At 35.1% G+C, this 15,625-nt stretch overlaps 1 protein-coding gene across 6 annotated transcripts; it reads left to right on the forward strand.

The window, feature by feature from the left end:
• Window positions 1-11,880: 11,880 nt before the first annotated feature.
• Window positions 11,881-14,959, forward strand: LOC123206361 (transcription factor bHLH87-like). Of its 6 annotated transcripts, none has more exons than XM_044623544.1 (4): window positions 11,881-12,045; window positions 13,222-13,353; window positions 13,453-13,687; window positions 13,787-14,959. In XM_044623544.1, the coding sequence occupies exons 3-4, from the start codon at window positions 13,505-13,507 to the stop codon at window positions 14,861-14,863; spliced, it is 1,260 nt and encodes a 419-aa protein (XP_044479479.1). In that variant the 5' UTR covers window positions 11,881-12,045; window positions 13,222-13,353; window positions 13,453-13,504; the 3' UTR covers window positions 14,864-14,959. The 6 variants fall into 6 exon arrangements, with proteins under 6 accessions (XP_044479479.1, XP_044479476.1, XP_044479480.1 ...); XM_044623541.1 differs by having other exon boundaries at window positions 11,881-12,042; XM_044623545.1 differs by having other exon boundaries at window positions 11,881-12,038.
• The last annotated feature ends 666 nt before the right edge of the window (window positions 14,960-15,625 follow it).

A 15,625-nucleotide genomic window follows, 5' to 3' on the forward strand; every position in this document is an offset into this window, starting at 1 on the left:
AAACACAGCAAATTTTCACTGTTCAATTCAAAGAAAATTCGAATTTTTAACGCATCCCACGGCAATCCCACGGGGAACGTCATTTTCGCCGATTTGCTTGCTTTCCGGCAATCGAAAATGGAAAATAATGTTATCACATCTCCCGTAATCTTGTTTGGATCAAGTTATTGCTCATATTATTGAGATTTGATTGAGATTTTTCGGTTTGAAATTTTAGGGTTTACGGTTTGAACAATGCTTAAAATGGTTTGATTCTTGGTTGTTTTTGTTGAATTAATTGAGGGGTTTTGTGTTATACAACGTGTAGATTCGATTTATGTGAAAATCGGTGGCTAAAACGACCAAAATTTGGCCGGAAATGACTGCAGAAGAGATCGGCAGTCGACTGGGAACAGTGTTTCCCACGTCAAAATCAATATCCCACGTTCAGCTTAATTTCGGGGGGGGGGGGGGACTAGCTTTTTAAAACAATTGGGGCGACGTGGGACATCCTTATCCCACGTGGGGTTTTTTTAATATTTAACACTTCAACGCGAGTTTTGCAAAATTACTAAAATGTCCATATATATAAAACAAGAAAAAATTGCTATTTCCCACGTTAATTTTGCGAAATTACTGTGCATTTCTCTAAAATTTCAAAGCATTTTCACGTCACCACGTTCATCCCACGGGCGCGCTGATTTTCGTCGATTTCCGTCGATTTTCTTGATTTCCGGCACCCACAAATGGCAAAGAAGGTTAGTATATCTCCCTTAATCTTGTTTGGATCAAATTATTGCTCATATTATTGAGATTTGATTGAGATATTTCGGTTTGAAATTTTAGGGTTTACGGTTTGAATAATGCTTAAAATGTTTTGATTCTTGGTTGTTTTTGTTAAATTGATTGAGGGGTTTTGTGTTAGACAAGGTGTAGATTTGATTTATGTGAAAATCGGAGGCTGAAAAGACCAAAATTTGGCCGAAAATGACTGCCGAAGAGATCGGCAGTCCGACGTGGGAACAGTGTTTCCCACGTCAAAATCGTCCAGTCCACGTGCAGCGAAGATAAGCTGTTTTTGGGGGGGAAAAGTAGCTTTTTTAAAATATTGGGAAGCTGGGAAAATTCCTTAAAACACAGTGGACCTTTTAGATTTTCAGTTTTCATGAGGGGGTAAATTGAGATTTTTCTTATCTAGGGTTTTTGATTGTGTACTTTTCGAATTTTATATCCGTTTTTTCTGTTCTAGGGTTTTTCAACTTTTAGAATTCGAATTTCAATTCCGTTTTTTCGAATTTCATCGTTTTACGCGATATAGACTCGTATTTTTAAGATTTCCGAAGGATTTTTTGATTGTTCCCATTCTAGGGTTTTTCAACTTTTAGAATTCGAATTTCAATTCCGTTTTTTGGATTTCACCGTTTTACGAGATATGGACTCTTATCTTTCAGATTTTCGAAGGATTTTTCAATTGTTCCCATTCTAGGGTTTTTCAACTTTTAGAATTCGAATTTCAATTCCGTTTTTTGGATTTCACCGTTTTACGAGATATGGACTCGTATTTTTCAGATTTCCGAAGGATTTTTCGATTGTTTCCATTCTAGGGTTTTTCAACTTTTAGAATTCGAATTTCAATTTCGTTTTTTTGGATTTCATCGTTTTACGAGATATGGACTCGTATTTTTCAGATTTCCGAAGGATTTTTTGATTGTTTCCATTCTAGGGTTTTTCAACTTTTAGAATTCGAATTTTAATTCCGTTTTTTCGAATTTTATCGTTTTACGAGATATGGACTCGTATTTTTCAGATTTTCGAAGGATTTTTCGATTGTTCCCATTCAAGGGTTTTTCAATTTTTAGAATTCGAATTTCAATTCCGTTTTTTCGGATTTCACCGTTTTACGAGATATGGACTCGTATTTTTCAAATTTCTGAAGGATTTTTCGATTGTTCCCATTCTAGGGTTTTTCAACTTTTAGAATTCGAATTTCAATTCCGTTTTTTCGGATTTCACCGTTTTACGAGATATGGACTCTTATCTTTCAGATTTTCGAAGAATTTTTCGATTGTTCCCATTCTAGGGTTTTTCAACTTTTAGAATTCGAATTTCAATTCCGTTTTTTCGGATTTCACCGTTTTACGAGATATGGACTCTTATCTTTCAGATTTTCGAAGAATTTTTCGATTGTTCCCATTCTAGGGTTTTTCAACTTTTAGAATTCGAATTTCAATTCCGTTTTTTCGGATTTCACCGTTTTACGAGATATGGACTCTTATCTTTCAGATTTTCGAAGAATTTTTCGATTGTTCCCATTCTAGGGTTTTTCAACTTTTAGAATTCGAATTTCAATTCCGTTTTTTCGGATTTCACCGTTTTACGAGATATGGACTCTTATCTTTCAGATTTTCGAAGAATTTTTCGATTGTTCCCATTCTAGGGTTTTTCAACTTTTAGAATTCGAATTTCAATTCTGTTTTTTTGGATTTCACCGTTTTACGAGATATGGACTCGTATTTTTCAGATTTCTGAAGGATTTTTCGATTGTTCTCATTCTAGGGCTTTTCAACTTTTAGAATTCGAATTTCAAATCCATTTTTTCAGATTTCATCGTTTTACGAGATATGGACTCGTATTTTTCAGATTTCTGAAGGATTTTTCGATTGTTCCCATTCTAGGGTTCCCAATCTTGTTTTTTAAGTTTTGTCATTTCCTTTTTGATTATTTGGTATTTTTCATCTTTTTATGTTTTTTCACGTATACATTTGTTTACATATTTGTTTTTACTCATGTCTAACAAATTTTTTACATTGTCTCAGGATATTTCTCGCAAAAGAAGACGGGTTGACAGCGAGCTGCTAATCCCTGACGAGACCAGACACTTCCGGGCAGAGGCGATATGTCGTGCACAGCGTGCCGCATTATCTCGGATTACTGCTACATTGACCCCAGATCAGCTACGACTATTTGAGAGGACATGTTTCGGGTATCTCCTTCGTTTACCCGAAACCAAATTCTCCGGGATGTTGGTTCATGCGTTTCTACTCCGACAGTTACATCGACCCTCTACCAGAGACGAGTTTTGGTTCAGGGTTAGTGGGGTTGATGTCAGATTTAGTCCGTTCGAGTTTGCACTAGTCACAGGTCTATCGTTTAGTCGACGGACTGATGTCTCTTCATATATGCCTCGCTCTTCCGGACATCGGATCAGAGATACTTACTTTCGAGGTTTTTTGACGGTGCAATATCACGACTTAGAGCGTATTTTCTTGTCGAGGCCATGGGGGGCTGACGATATTGACGCTGTCAAGATGGCCTTGTTGTATATTCTTCACATTGTTTTGTTGGGGAATGATCGACGAAAGAAGGTGTCCACGGATTACTTCCAGTTAGTTGATCATTTGGACGGGTTTAATTCCTACCCGTGGGGCGTTGTTGTGTGGCAGATGACATACGATTCTATGTCACAGGCGAGTGAGAGAGTCTGTTCTGGACGGATACCGGAAATCCGTAAATACGACCTTTACGGATTTCCGTTCGCATTTCAGGTAAGTTTTATATTATCATTTATATATATTAATTGACAAAAATATAAATTGATTTATTTACATCGTAAATGATTATATTACAGTTTTGGATATACGAGACTCTAGAGACGTTACACGATTGGATTGACCTTGTCGATCTCTATTCGTCCCCCCGGATGTTGAGGTGGCGTACGCGAGACGTCCCTACTTGGACTCATATAGGGCGTATTTTCAGTGGTGATCCGGTATGTACTAGTTAATTAATAAGTTGATTAATTCATTATATGTTACAATTATTTTGACTTATATATCTTCATCATTAGGAGGATGTTACATTCCCTCTTGAGCCATCATCGATCGAGGAGGGTTTACCGTGGTACGCTGAGATTCGTGAGTACACCGGTTTACCCGATGCTGATTCTTCCTCATCTTCTTCGGTTCCGATCGCTACTACAGACGGGGCTTCTCCATCCTCAGGCCCTTCAGATATACCCGTAGAGACTTCCGAGACACATGAGGAGCCCATTCAGCATCCTGTTCAGAGTCCACAGACATACCATCCTGCGTTATTAGAGGCGACGACTTTTTGGACAGCTTCTAGGAGGACTCCACGACGTGATCCCCTCACTTTACATCGAGCGTCGGATGTCCCTCAGCAGGGGTTGGGCTCCGGTGACTGTGGCGTCTTTATGTTACGATTTTTTGAGTGTTTGGCGTTGGCATGGAGCTACGTTTTTCCCCGAGAGTCGTCTACCTCTATGCGTCGACGATTAGCGACGCAGTTGTATTTTCATTGTATCGAGTAGCTCACGGATGTATATTTATCGTTATTCCTATGTTTAGATGTATATATTTATTGTATGTTCATATGTGTATGATATACTTTATTTGTGGTTATATATGGATGTGTATCGTATTTGAGTTCATTTTTTAAATAATCTTGTCATGAAAAAACAATAAAAACGTATAATTACTCAAACATTTACACACTTGAAACAATTAGAGAAAATATAGTAATAATGAAATAAATTAACACCAAATCCAACAATCCTTCGAAAATCTGAAAAATACAAGTCCATATCTCGTAAAATGATGAAATTCAAAAAAATAAAATTGAAATTCGAATTGTAAAAGTTGAAAAACCCTAGAATGGCAACAATCGAAAAATCCTTCAGAAATCTGAAAAATACGAGTCCATATATCGTAAAACGGTGAAATTCGAAAAAACGGAACTGAAATTTGAATTCTAAAAGTTGAAAAACCCTAGAATGGAAACAATCGAAAAATTCTTCAGAAATCTGAAAAATACGAGTCGATATCTCGTAAAACGGTGAAATCTGAAAAAACGGAACTGAAATTCAAATTCTAAAAGTTGAAAAACGCTAGAATGGCAACAATCGAAAAATCCTTCAGAAATCTGAAAATACGAGTCGATATCTCGTCAAACGGTGAAATTCGAAAAAACGGAACTGAAATTCTAATTTTAAAAATTGAAAAACCCTATAATGGAAACAATCGAAAAATTCTTCAGAAATCTGAAAAATACGAGTCGATATCTCGTAAAACGGTGAAATCCGAAAAAAAGGAACTGAAATTCAAATTTTAAAAGTTGAAAAACCCTATAATGGCAACAAACTGAAAATCCTTCGGAAATCTGAAAAATACGAGTCGATATCTCGTCAAACGGTGAAATTCGAAAAAACTGAACTAAAATTCGAATTCTAAAAGTTGAAAAACCCTAGAATGGCAACAATCGAAAAATCCTTCAGAAATCTGAAAAATACGAGTCGATATCTCGTAAAACGGTGAAATCCGAAAAAATGAAACTGAAATTCGAATTCTAAAAGTTGAAAAACCCTAGAATGGCAACAAACGGAAAATCATTCAGAAATCTGAAAAATACGAGTCGATATCTCGTCAAACGGTGAAATTCGAAAAAACTGAACTAAAATTCGAATTCTAAAAGTTGAAAAACCCTAGAATGGCAATAATCGAAAAATCATTCAGAAATCTGAAAAATACGAGTCGATATCTCGTAAAACGGTGAAATCTGAAAAAACGAAACTGAAATTCGAATTCTAAAAGTTGAAAAACCCTAAAATGGCAACAAACGGAAAATCCTTCGGAAATCTGAAAAATACGAGTCGATATCTCGTCAAACAGTGAAATTCGAAAAAACTGAACTAAAATTCGAATTCTAAAAGTTGAAAAACCCTAGAATGGCAACAATCGAAAAATCCTTCAAAAATCTGAAAAATACGAGTCGATATCTCGTAAAACGGTGAAATCCGAAAAAACGAAACTGAAATTCGAATTCTAAAAGTTGAAAAACCCTAGAATGGCAACAAACGAAAAATTCTTCGAAAATCTGAAAAATATGAGTCGATATCTCGTAAAACGATGAAATCCGAAAAAACGGAACTGAAATTCAAATTGTAAAAGTTGAAAAACCCTAGAATGGCAACAAACGGAAAATCTTTCAGAAATCTGAAAAATACGAGTCGATATATCGTAAAATGGTGAAATTCGAAAAAACGGAACTGAAATTCGAATTCTAAAAGTTGAAAAATGAAAATGCCTTTACAATGTAAAATATCTAAAAACCCCTCATATTTATCTAAAATTATTTTCACCCCATAATGAGTGAGGGGAGTTATATAAATGAAGGGAAGGGTAATTTTGATATTTTAGAAAAAGTTTGAAATAAATAAATAAATATCAAAATGCCTTTATAATGTAAAATATCCAAAAACCCCTCATATTTATCTAAAATTACATTAAAACCCTATAGTAAGTGGGAGAGTTATAAAAATATGAGGGAAAGGGTAGTTTTGGTATTAAAAAAAGTCATAGGCATTTTTTTTTTTTGGAACAGTGATTTTGGGCATTTTGGCTTGAAAATAGTGATTTTGGGTATTTTTGCTTAATGGGAGGGCATTTTGGCCATTTTTTAAAATTTCCCGTTTATTTTAGCATAAATAACACGTGGTTAATTGAAGTACAATGCAAGTACGCAAGTGTTGTCCCACCCGAGCTTAACACGGATGAAATCAAGCTATCCAATATTTTCTAAAATATATATTATATAATCAATACAATATAAATATTTAATGTTTGAAGATATATTATAAATAAGATTTCTAATTTTATTTTTTATAAAAGAGATTAAATTTTCACTTTTTTATTAAAAAAATAAACATTTCTAGTATTAATATTTAATGAACCAAATTTCTAATCACAATTCTTTACATTACGAACAAAGCCACAGCGGAAGAAAATAATCATACAAATGCAATTACTCGGTTCTTACCAGCTTGGTCAAGATTAAAAGCGGCTAAACGGAGCGTAAAACCTTGAATATGTTCTCAGCAAATCTAACAGATCCAAACTCCTATCTTCCTCCTCTTCCTCATCAAACCGCAGACTGATTCGACAGCCCCAGTTGCGAGGATTATCCACAACACTTTCACTCCCCTCCAAGAAATATTAGTTACGAAGCCGTAAAGAGGCGTTAAAAGTAACTAGGACGAAATTAGAGATTTTTCTAGAAGTTTGGAGACGAGAGGATTTAGGTATCAGTCATCAGTCATGCATGGTGGTGGGCGAGGCGGGATGCTGTGACGGCAAATTTAATGGGCACTTCATAAGTGCCACGTCGCTATTTTCTCTTTTTTTACCTGACATTTTTTTAAGCTTTCAAGTTTGAACACAACTGAATAAAATTATGGAAATATCGGGGATGTCTAATTTTTTTGGAAATGAACTTGCAATATTTCTTAAATTATATATATCAAATCATAAATTTTTATTAATTTTCAATGTCCAATACAAAATTTGATTCTTTTAATAATAAAATTGAAAATCAAAAATCAAAATTCAATGCTTTCAATAAACATTTTGAGATCTTCATGCGTTCTTATCTCTAAAAAAAATGTAACTTTGTTTCATGATGGGTGTCTAATATTCATTGGTTCATTAGAATTGAGAGAAATATTCTTTTAGATTTTTCTACATAATTCGGGAACCCAAATGGAGGTGTATTCGTGTTTCATACATAAAACGTGCCAATTACCAACAATTCTCAGAGCCCAAAGCAATTTGGCACCTGTCTATAACTAAATTCTTCTTAGAAAGATGCACACCGCTCAAGTTACTGTCCGGTCACATGCCAGAATAACATGATGGCATGTGATCGGACGGTAAAAAGGCAATGAGATAAATATACATAAGTTGATAGATTGGATGAGCATCTGAAATTTGTCATATGTTATTAAGCACATGTTTTTCATGGAAAATGTGTTTCGGGGAATTGAAATCACGTCATCCATCGAACAGAAACATCGAGAAAAGTAGTAATTATCACATTTCAAATGCATTATTCATGTACAATGATAAATTACATAATGACGAGATCAACAGGCGGAAGCTGCAGTTCTCCTGTTTGCTGGAAACCTTCTGCTGTTGACGGGGGAGCTAGCCATCGGGGAATGGTGGAGGGGCTGGTTGTAACTGCAAAACAAGAGAACAATTGCTTTTGCCTACAAATTCGATTTACAATTACCCAAGATTTTAGAATGGAAAGGAATTGGAATCAGAATCATACATCCATGAAAACAAGCATTGGTATAACAAAATTATGAAGCTAGAATCTGTATAATTTGTGTCATGATAATAAGCTATAGAATCTCTTCTTTCTGAAGAGGCATGAGAGATCGTTTCATGTTTCACAGCTTACCTTTCGCTGTAAGTTGGCAAGAATTGCTTGACTTCTTTTAAGTCAATCTTGACTGTAAAACAAGACCGCCGTGCTGTACCACTCACTTGTTTAGATGAATATGTGAGATGATCCATAATTCATGGATCTTGTCTTGTTTTAATTGTTGTACTAGTCTTGTATATAAGATTAAACAAAGAAATGAATCACTTCCCCCCCACTGTTTTTGCTCACCAAAACATTCTCCTCTGTTTTTCTCTCATCTGCTCTCACTTTCTTTCAGTGTTGCTTTGTGTTTTCTTTTATGTTTTCGTCAAATTGCATACGAAAAGCTTTGATGGATGGCTAAATAACATGGTATCAGAGCATCATTAATCTTTAAGGGTTGTGCTTGTGAAACAAAAACCAGGGAAAGCATCTTTTAGGTCTTTGGTAAAGCTTTAAGCACGCATGTCTACTATTGCAATTTCTTCTTTTTGCTCTACCGGTTGTCAATAGAGAAAACTGGAATGTTAAGATGAGAGCATACTTAGGGGGTAGTGATCTTTGGTAGTATGTTGAGGAGGAGAAGCAGCGATCTCCCTTGGGACCAAATCCAACCTTTAATCAGTTGAGATTTTGTGAAGAAGAAGTGTCAAAGGCTCCAGTAGCCTTGTCCAATATTCACTCTGTTAGGGCTTACACGTTGTATATTGACGCCTTGCTAGAAACAACGCTTTCGCTGCATAAGTAATCCTTTACACGTTACAGAGAATTCCATATCCTCTATTTGGAGGCATCTTGCTATTGCCTCTGTTGGTGGAGATGAGATGTGGTTAGACCTCCAATGACATTATTTAGGCATGTCTTTATATTGGGGGTTAGTGAAGAAGCTTTAACGCTCAAAAGTTCATGTCGTTCTTCAAAGAGAACATTTGGATTGATTTAAATTGTCTAATCGACTAAGAGTTTCTTTGATCTTCTTCTATTAAGAGTTATGAAAAAAGTGTTTTGTTGAAAATTAATAAGAAAAAATATATTTTTGCTAGAAAATAAAAAAAAACTTTTCAGAAGATCTTTCTTTTAATGTCAAATTATTAACAGAAAAACTTTCATAAAAAAAGTACACATGATTAATTGTGTGATCTCGCATAAACAAATTATGTTGAATGGAATCAATATTTTAATTTCATATAAACAATAGAGAAAATAAAGACATTTTAAAAATGATTCGATTTATTATTTATATCAACTACTATGTATTAAAGATATAGACCAAAATTCGATGAGGGAATTAAAAGTGTTTAAAGAAACTCTTTTCCTTATGTTTATATAATCTTTTATATGTGGGATAAAAGAAAATAATAATAATACTTAAACTATAAAGGAGACATGCTTAGATGCTAGTATATTTAGTACAGTCATTTAAAATTTTAAACGAAAGTTGTCATTATGTTATCTCATTAAAATGAAAGAAAATAATATCATAATAATTATTTCGTATTTGCAAGAGATAAAGTTTGAATGTGATTGAATGAATTACAAAATTACTAATATACGTCTTTTCTATTATTTCTAGGTGAAAGAATTTCTATTTGTATTTTGAGTTAATATAATGGTAGATAATATGTCTAGTTACGACATGTAATTTACGTAGTTAATTAACTCTTTAACGTAATTTATGTGAGGTTTTGTAACATCTTAATCCAATAGTATAACCAATTGTCTAAATATTATCCAAATCAGCCGTAAAATATTGTTCATTTTCGATACAGTCTATTATGTGAGTTTTTGTAGCATCTTAATCTAATAGTTAAGGCTGGATTCGAGCTGAGCCAGCTCGAGCTTGAGCTCGGTTCGGTTCGGTTTGAGCCCGAAACTAGCCGGGCTCTGCTCGGCTCAATCGAGCTCGTGCTGGCTCGGTAATTTTTTTTAAATTTTTTTATATAAAACGACGTCGTTTTGATTCATATATATATATACAAAGCGGTGCCGTTTTGATATGAAAAACTAGCCGAACCGAGCCATAAACAAACTGAGTCGAAAACGAGCCGAGCCGAGTTCAACTCGAGTCGAGCTCAAGCTGGCCATAAAAAAACCGAGCCGAGCCCGAGCTGGCTGAGAGCCGAGCTCGGCTCGCCTCGAATCCAGCCCTACTAATAGTTCAATCTGTTGTCAAGATATTAGTCATTTTGAATACACTTATTATCAAAATATTTTCTATTTTGAATTTAACCAGTTTTATTTTAATATTTCAAAATTTGTTAGACACACACATAAACTTAACATCTCTTTTGTACTTTTTTAAAGTGAGATTTGTCTAAGAGTGTTACAAATTTACTAACAAAGAGTTGAAAAAAAAAAGTGCCAGAAAATTATTAATCAAGTTGTATCATCAAATTCTTGATATCTAGGGCAAAAATATCTCATTCCGGTTTAGCGTAGCATCCTCATTTTTCCATCTACTAGCGCTACTACAGCTGCCAATTCTATAAAATGACTCCTGCTTCCGAGAGATCATTGGGCCCGAACTCTTCTATGGGCTTCAGCCAGCCCCTTTGATTTTTCAGCTTCTGGCCTTTGACCGTAACAAAGACAAGACTTGTTAATCTTGTTCATGCATTTACATCTAATTCTTCACCAACTGCCTGTGTCAACTCACGCCCATTTATCCGCTGTGTATTGTGGCCATCGCCGTTAATTCCTCCTCGGCGGGCATCTGGGGCGGTGTTGAGGTCACATCATTCCTATTCTTATCTATATACCCAGTTTGTCGACATGTTTCCATCATTGATGTTCTTGTATCATTGACCTGGTAATTGCCATTTATATATAATGATATTTACAATATGATTAATAAATAAAAAGAAATTTGATGTACAGAAATTAGTAAGAAAATATGACTTGAATTGACGACATACCAAGTATAAAAACTAAGTTTTCAATTTTTATTAGGATGATGATGACACAGACGTTCCAGAAGATAATGTGATTTCCTCACATGGATACGCCTATCTCCTCGCCTCACCTACCAATCACGCCAACCCACGTGTGCATAGGAGCGTTGCGTTCACATGAACAAGCTGCAACTACTGGGGTCTACTGAGCACAAATAAACGCGAGAGGTGAGGCGATTTTGCCATTCATGGGCTTAGTGTGGGGCCAATCACAGTTTCATTTTGTAATGTTTGACCAATTTTTTTTTTTTTAAGTTTATTTGATAAATAATACAATTTTGGGATTATTATTATTTATTTTGGAAAAATAAGAAACAATAATTTTTGACATAATAAATATTTATTATAATATTTTTAAATTAAGCAAAGTGAGATTACAAATTCTATTGGATTAGTCGAGTCACAAAATTAACCACTAATGTTGAGAGATAAAAATAAAATTTCAAATCAATCTCAGATGATTGTGACAACATTGGAATTATTATTAACAAGTTGAAAAACCATACAATGAACTCCAAGCCACTCTTTCTTGACTTGCCATTTTGCCTTCCAAATGCAAACAGAACAGAAAGGACAGGTAAATTTATTACCATCACATTATTATTGTTGACTCTGGGAGCACCTGTTTAATCAATCAATACACCCAAACCAGTTGCCACAATTTGGTCGACCACGTTACATTCACAATTCATCCTAATTTTTATTTTTGAATTACAAAAAGGATAAAAGGCATGCAGGCAAATTTAATATCTCAGTGTTTTCACTGAAATTTATCAGGTGAGATGGTGAAGAAAAACAAGAGAGTTGACAAAGAGAGATGTTAAAGCTGGGTGGCACAACGAAGCTATGGGAACCCATTCACTGAGCTGTAATCATGGGTGGCATGTGGGTAGTATGCCTCTTTCTTTCTATCTTATCTATTTCGCACAAGTACAGTACAAACAACTATCTCAACATTTAAAAAATTAATAGAAAATTAAAAGAAAATTATTTGTGATTGTGAAGAGGAAAAATTCTATTACCTGCAATTCTGCAACCACTTGCTTTTTTATACAATCTTCTCCTCTGACACTTATCTGTCTTTGCCTGACAACATTCTCTAATGTTCTAACCTCCCCACTGCCTAGTTTTATGCTCGGAATGCTAATCCTATAATACTCCAAAGGGTCATTTGATAGGAGATGATATTAACTTTTTCTTAGAATTAATCACTCAATTTGGAATTTGACCTGTTTGATATGATTAATTCTATCTTAGTTGGGATGAATGATTCATATTGACAAGTACTACTCAAAAGAAGGTATGTAGGAGAAAGTACTCAAAGCAGCAGTATCAGTTGTAGTTATGATTATAACTATGATTAATAGAAAGCTTTCGAAAGAGAGTAGGTAATTGTATTACAGTGAAAAGAGAAGCGCATTCTCTCTGCAATTTTTTAACTCAAACTTTACAGTGCGCATGAGCAACCAAAAGGGGAGACAGAGCTTTCCCCACTTAGAGATATAAAAGAATTAGGCTTATAAACAATTGATTTATCAATTAGTTAAGATTCAAAATGCTGCTCTGAAATCTCATGCTCCCTATCTGCAGAAATATACCTTCTATCCCCCACCAAACTGACCAAAAAGCCTTGCCTTTCTCAAACGCCATTACATCTCCCTTCAACTGCTGATATTATTTTTTAATTCACACTCTTTAAGATCCTCATTCTTTTAAGTACTTTCTACAATTTTAAATTCAACCCTTTTGTACTTCCTATCTATCTATATATGCATGTCTATAAGCAACTAAAACTCTACTGTTTCAATATTACTCCTCCATGGCTGCTCAAGGTAGAAGAATTAACACGTCTCCATCTTATACTTCTATATCGTTCTTGGAGTGGCTATTTTTTGTTGTTTTATTGCATGGATTTTTGTACCAGTTTTCTTGAGTTCTGTTTTGGGTTGTCTCTTCACATTGGTGGATAAAGCTTAGTTGCCAAAACTGACGTTAGCAGTACTTGTTTTTATTTTATTTTTTTGCTCAGCAAGTTTTAGTGTTTTTTTGTTACGGTTTCTTGATATAGAACAAAAGAAGTTGCTTAGTGTGGCAGTACCAGACTGACAATAAAGAGGTGATATCAAGCGGAGGTTTTGATCCAGTTCTTTCAACAAAATATACTTTCTGCTGTTGGCTCCTTCAGCTGGATCTGAATTTTGTTAGTCCTGTGACTCGGATTAAACTTTTTCTAGTTTTAGATTTCTATGATATGTTTGTGGTGATGTTTGTGGTGATGTTTGGGCTCTTGGATTTGCAGGCATAAAAGAATCCGAATCCTGTAGTTTCTTTTACTGAGAATTTTTTTTTACATGGATAGCATGGTATGGCAGAGCGGGAGCAACAACCAACAGGAGGAAGAAAGCTTCACTGTTTCTAATAACTCAAATTGTTATGCCTATGGTGGCAAGATGGATCAATTAGAAGACATCTTCTATCCAATTCATGTGATTCAGAAAGCTCAAGCTTCGCTGATAAATTCAAGTCCTCAGAAAGTAAGTGAATGCAATTGTTCAACAACTATGTATCTTATGATGTTATATTCAATATAATAGTGATTTCTCATGTACATATATATGCTCAATTTATTGAAGCTCCAAGAAGGTAGAGGGTTAGGAGCCATAACAAGTTGGCAAGAGTTGTGCTCTTCTCCTTTGATGAACAGGGCTTATGGCACAATTTCAATGAGCAATTTGATGGATAATATTGGGTTTGGCATGGCGGATCAGTCAAAAATCATTGATGGGATGCAAAGTGGGAAGGCTGCAGGTGTTTCAACAACATGCTCTCTTGAGTCCCTTGATTGTTTGCTCTCAGCCACCAACAGCAACACGGATACATCAGTTGAAGGTGATGGGATCTCCATCATTTTCTCTGATTGTAGAAGAAACTTATCGAACTTTGGTGCCAATAGCACAGTTTCATCAGGAGAGTCAGAGAACAACGGCTCATCCATTGCAAGAAATAATAATGAGTTCACTTTTCCAGTCAATGAGCTTGAAGAAACAGTCTCTCAAAGATCCTCAGACAACCACCAGTATGTCAACAATGGTAGAATTATAGAGAAAAAGCTTGCAGATTCAACTACCAAGAGAAAAAATTTTGATCATCATAATCAGCAGTTCCATCTTCTTCAAAGTGCTGATAATTCTTCACTTGCAGAAGGTGGTTTTAGGCCTATTTCCGAGAACCCTCTTAAGTTGAAGAAACCAAGATCAGAGAAGTGCCCAAGTTCATCATCAAACATCAACTTTCAACAGCCAAGTTCTTCAGTATCTTCTTCAATAGAGGAGCCTGATCCTGAATCCATTGCGCACATGAAAGAGATGATATACCGAGCAGCGGCCTTAAGGCCGGTGAACTTAGGCCTGGAAGTGCTGGAAAGGCCTAAGAGAAAGAATGTTAGAATATCAACCGATCCACAAACAGTGGCTGCAAGGCAAAGAAGGGAGAGAATAAGTGAAAGAATCAGAGTTCTACAAAGGCTAGTCCCTGGTGGAAGCAAAATGGACACTGCTTCAATGCTTGATGAAGCTGCAAATTATCTCAAATTCCTGAGATCACAAGTTAAAGCCCTAGAAAACCTGAGCCAGAAACCTGAGTCAATAGTGGATAATTGTCCACCTCCAAACCTTGCCTTCTCTTCTTTACCATTATTTCACAAATCATAGTTTAATTTTCTAGTTACTCCCATCATGAAACTCGCCTCCCAAGAGTTTGTTATGCAAATTTCATCTAATTTTCAATGAAGTGGAAAGGTTTTGCAATTATTGCTCTTATGATTAAGATCAAGGAGCTAGAAAGTAATGATGATTGTGATCACCTTAGCTTATATTTTAATCAATTAGTGTAAATATAATGAACTGCACTCAGCTGATCATCACTTTGTTTGTCTATCTAACCAATGCAAAATGAGCTACAGACATTCTCTTTATAGTCGCCAGCCCCCCTATCTCCTTAGATCAATCCAAAGCGTGCTCTTGAAACTCTCCCCAATCTCATTGCTTAGCAAATGTTTATGCTTCTTTTTTGGCAGGTGACTTCCTCTATCACAAGATTCTTAAACTTACAATTAAGTATACAAATAACGTGTTATTATGTGAGTGGGTAATTTTAAATTAAGGTTAATATAATATTCAATTATATAATAACACATTTTATATAACAAAATTATGTACGCAAAATATTATTCATTATATATACATTATCTCTGTAGAATAACTTAAAAATGGTGATGCAATTGGGTTGTCTTGGAAGGAATGAAACTATTGGAGCAAACAGAGTTGGGACTATTTGCTAAATATAGGCATGATTCTGTTGTGAAAGGAACTCAGATCTCTCTTCATGGCTTTTGTTTTTACATTAATTTCTAGCGAGCTCATTCAAGATGACAAAATCCAAATGGGTTGGTCTCTATATTTAACCAATTTGCG

This window comes from Mangifera indica, unplaced genomic scaffold (assembly GCF_011075055.1).
Source record: "Mangifera indica cultivar Alphonso unplaced genomic scaffold, CATAS_Mindica_2.1 Un_0033, whole genome shotgun sequence".
Taxonomy (NCBI): Eukaryota; Viridiplantae; Streptophyta; class Magnoliopsida; order Sapindales; family Anacardiaceae; genus Mangifera; species Mangifera indica.

Coding starts and splice junctions, on each gene's coding strand:
- LOC123206361 (XM_044623544.1), top strand. CDS start 13,505: ATGGATAGCATGGTATGGCAGAGCGGGAGCAACAACCAACAGGAGGAA. Junction 13,688..13,786: donor TAAATTCAAGTCCTCAGAAA/GTAAGTGAATGC, acceptor AATTTATTGAAG/CTCCAAGAAGGTAGAGGGTT.